This window comes from Danio aesculapii, chromosome 7 (assembly GCF_903798145.1).
Source record: "Danio aesculapii chromosome 7, fDanAes4.1, whole genome shotgun sequence".
Lineage (NCBI taxonomy): Eukaryota > Metazoa > Chordata > Actinopteri > Cypriniformes > Danionidae > Danio > Danio aesculapii.
Genome location: NC_079441.1, coordinates 16,127,205 through 16,130,175, shown reverse-complemented (window position 1 = coordinate 16,130,175; position 2,971 = coordinate 16,127,205). Strand labels below are relative to the sequence as shown.

General features: G+C 33.2%; 1 protein-coding gene across 1 annotated transcript in view; it reads right to left on the bottom strand.

The window, feature by feature from the left end:
• Positions 1–1,778: 1,778 nt before the first annotated feature.
• si:ch73-40a2.1 (tyrosine-protein kinase receptor TYRO3) overlaps positions 1,779–2,971 on the bottom strand; it is a 28,404-nt gene continuing 27,211 nt past the window's right edge. The window contains exon 14 of the mRNA XM_056462637.1: positions 1,779–2,164. Coding sequence (XP_056318612.1) covers positions 1,882–2,164 — 283 coding nt within the window. The 3' untranslated portion in view covers positions 1,779–1,881. The remainder of the gene's footprint in view (positions 2,165–2,971) is intronic.

Genomic DNA, 2,971 nt, shown 5'->3' with positions numbered 1-2,971 from the left:
GATTAATAACTGATTATTTTATTTATTTATTTTATTGTTTGCCCTCAGTTCACTGACAGGTTTTGTACAGTAAATATGCTCACATATTACAAGTGAGAGATGTTTGAATGAAGGGTGCATTACTTGATTTTAAAATAATTGAAGGAAACACACACTATCTACTATCTGTGATTATTTATTGAACATCAACGTTAAAAAACTGAAATTAAAACACACATTGCCTAAAATCAACAGGTTTTTTCTCATAAAAAAGTGAAAATAAATGACTTGCACTTTTGGAAACCAAATTAATTGTTTTCATATTAAGTTTTTTAAATTAAAAGTAGAAAATAAGCAGTATCTCTTCTGAATAAAATAACTCTTGTATATCCTGTAAATAATATTTAACAGTGCATTTCTTGAACCTTCTGTAAACACATATTCTAATGTAAATAATTATTAATGTTAATAATAAATGTAAAGTTTATTGTAACTGAAAATATGCCGTCTCAAGGCATCTCTGGCGCAGCTTCCAATCATCGTCAATGTAGTGCAAACGTAACATTTTTTGAGAGGTGCGCTCCTGAAGACTGTGCCGGACCATACCTGTACGTTCGACGCAGAAGTATAAATCAGCCTTAACAGAGCAGGGTCATGTGACTCCACAAGCAGTCGGGAAAGTAATGGAAAAAAATTGACCAAAAAAATGTGATCGATTATAGATCCTGAATGTCAATTTACATTAATTTTGATTAATCACCCAGCCCTAGTCAAAATGAAGAAAAAAAACATGTTGTTTTTCAGTTGAGTTTAATATCTCCGATAAACAATTGACAGTATATTTTAGTTTGAGCAAAGTACAAAAGATTTCCTCTAGAACAGAGATGCCCAAAGTAGGGCCCGCAGGCCAAAGTTGGCCCATTGTAACCTTTGATTTGGCCCACCATCCCATCTAAGAAAGAGAGAGAGGGTTAGGACAATGCCCTTAACAGAGATCGTCATTTCTAATTTGGCGTAACCTTTGTTGTTTGTTTGTTTGTTTGTTTTATTGCTGAGCTACAAAAAAAAAATTGAAATTAAATGTTTCAATCAAACGTTAATGAATCTGAGTGTTTTAAACGTAAAAACTGTCACTCGACAACTGTGCAGAAGACATCGGCGAGTAAGTCAGGCAAAAACTAATGTAACTCCATTCTGTTATAAATGAGATTTAGTTTTGTTTTTACTGTAATAAGTTCTGTATAAAATGTCAAATAAATTATGTTGTATTAGTTAATATAAAGCAATGATTTTAAGTTATTTTTAAATATCATTAAATAAATTAGGAAATTACTCATGGCAACTATATTCACCTTCGGCCCAGTATAAAGTTTGTTTTTTAGCCCTTCATAAGAAAAAGTTTGGGCACCTCTGTTCTAGATAATATTAGTCTCCCTTTCATTTCCAGTGCAGTCATTACTGACTGAAAAACAAAAGCGTGACTAATTTCGTCAGTACCAATCTTGTCATTTTTATTGATTGGTGTGTTTTCACATGGCATGAGCCAAAACAATTATTAATTTTTATACGTTCCAAAAAAGTAAAAATATGAAAAAAATGATCAATCAATTAAAAATAGATTAATCTAAACAACATTTAGTTTTCTTAAAATTGTCCAAACATCATCTGAAGGATATTGCAATAATAAATAGTACTCTAATTAACTTGTTATAATATTAAAATAATATAAAAATATAATATTATATCTTTTTTTCATTCTGAAAATTTCCTGAGATTTTTAAATCACAAGAAACAGTTTAAGAAAAGTGTATTATAAAAATGACTTTATGAAATACAGCAAATTGGAAGTTTAGGAAAAAACATAAGTTTTAAATATTTTTTCTGTGTGCAACTGATCTTTAATCACATGAACTTTTCCTCTCCCTCCTCATCCTTTCTTCCTTCTCCCTCAAAGCCATCACCAGTTTTAAGCAGATGCAGATAGTCTCTTTCATTTTCCACCTGGTTTTTTCCACTGTCCTGCCGGTTGTTAGCAGCCTCCAGGCCCAGGTTGATGTAGTGGCTCTCCATTCTGGCCTCCAGAGGTGGAAGCTCAGACAGAAGAGCGCTGAGACTCTGGTGCAGCTCTCCAAAACTTGGCCTCTCAAATGGATCTCTGTGCCAGCAGCTCAACATAACCTCATACCTGAATCAAAGTTGCAAATAGTGAAAATAAGAGCAAATACAAGACTGAATCATCTTCTAGAGCTTAAAAAGTCAGTACTGTCAACATTAATATTAACCCTTGTGTGCTGTTGGGGAGGTTTTCATCCACTCTGGGGTGATTTTGAGTCTTAATTTGGCCACAACTTTCTCACTCATTCACACTCATACACTATGGCCAATTTAATATATTCAATTCACCTATAGCGCATGTCTCTGGACTGTGGGGGAAACCGGAGCACCAGGAGGAAACCCCCGCCAACATGGGGAGAACATGGGGTTGTTTGATTGTAAAGTAACTGAATGATTAATGCTACTCTTGCTTCTCTTATATTGCCTTTGCCTGCATATTGATATTTATTTATTATTTTGTCAGACAGTTGCATATTTGTTTGAGTGAGATGAGTGGGATGCTGATCTGTAATATACTGTATAAGTCTAGTATATTTTAGTGGATTGTTTAGTAGGGATGTTGTAAGCTTATGTATTTTAAATTATGTATTTGATTATCTATTTATTAATCTTGTTTTGGTTTAGGGTGACTATATTAGCATCAGTCCAGCTACTGCATATTTAAAACTATCTATCTATCTATCTATCTATCTATCTATCTATCTATCTATCTATCTATCTATCTATCTATCTATCTATCTATCTATCTATCTATCTATCTATCTATCTATCTATCTATCTATCTATCTATCTATCTATCTATCTATCGTTCCATCTATCTTCCATCTACCGCTCCATCCATCCATCCATCCATCCATCCATCCATCCATCCATCCAT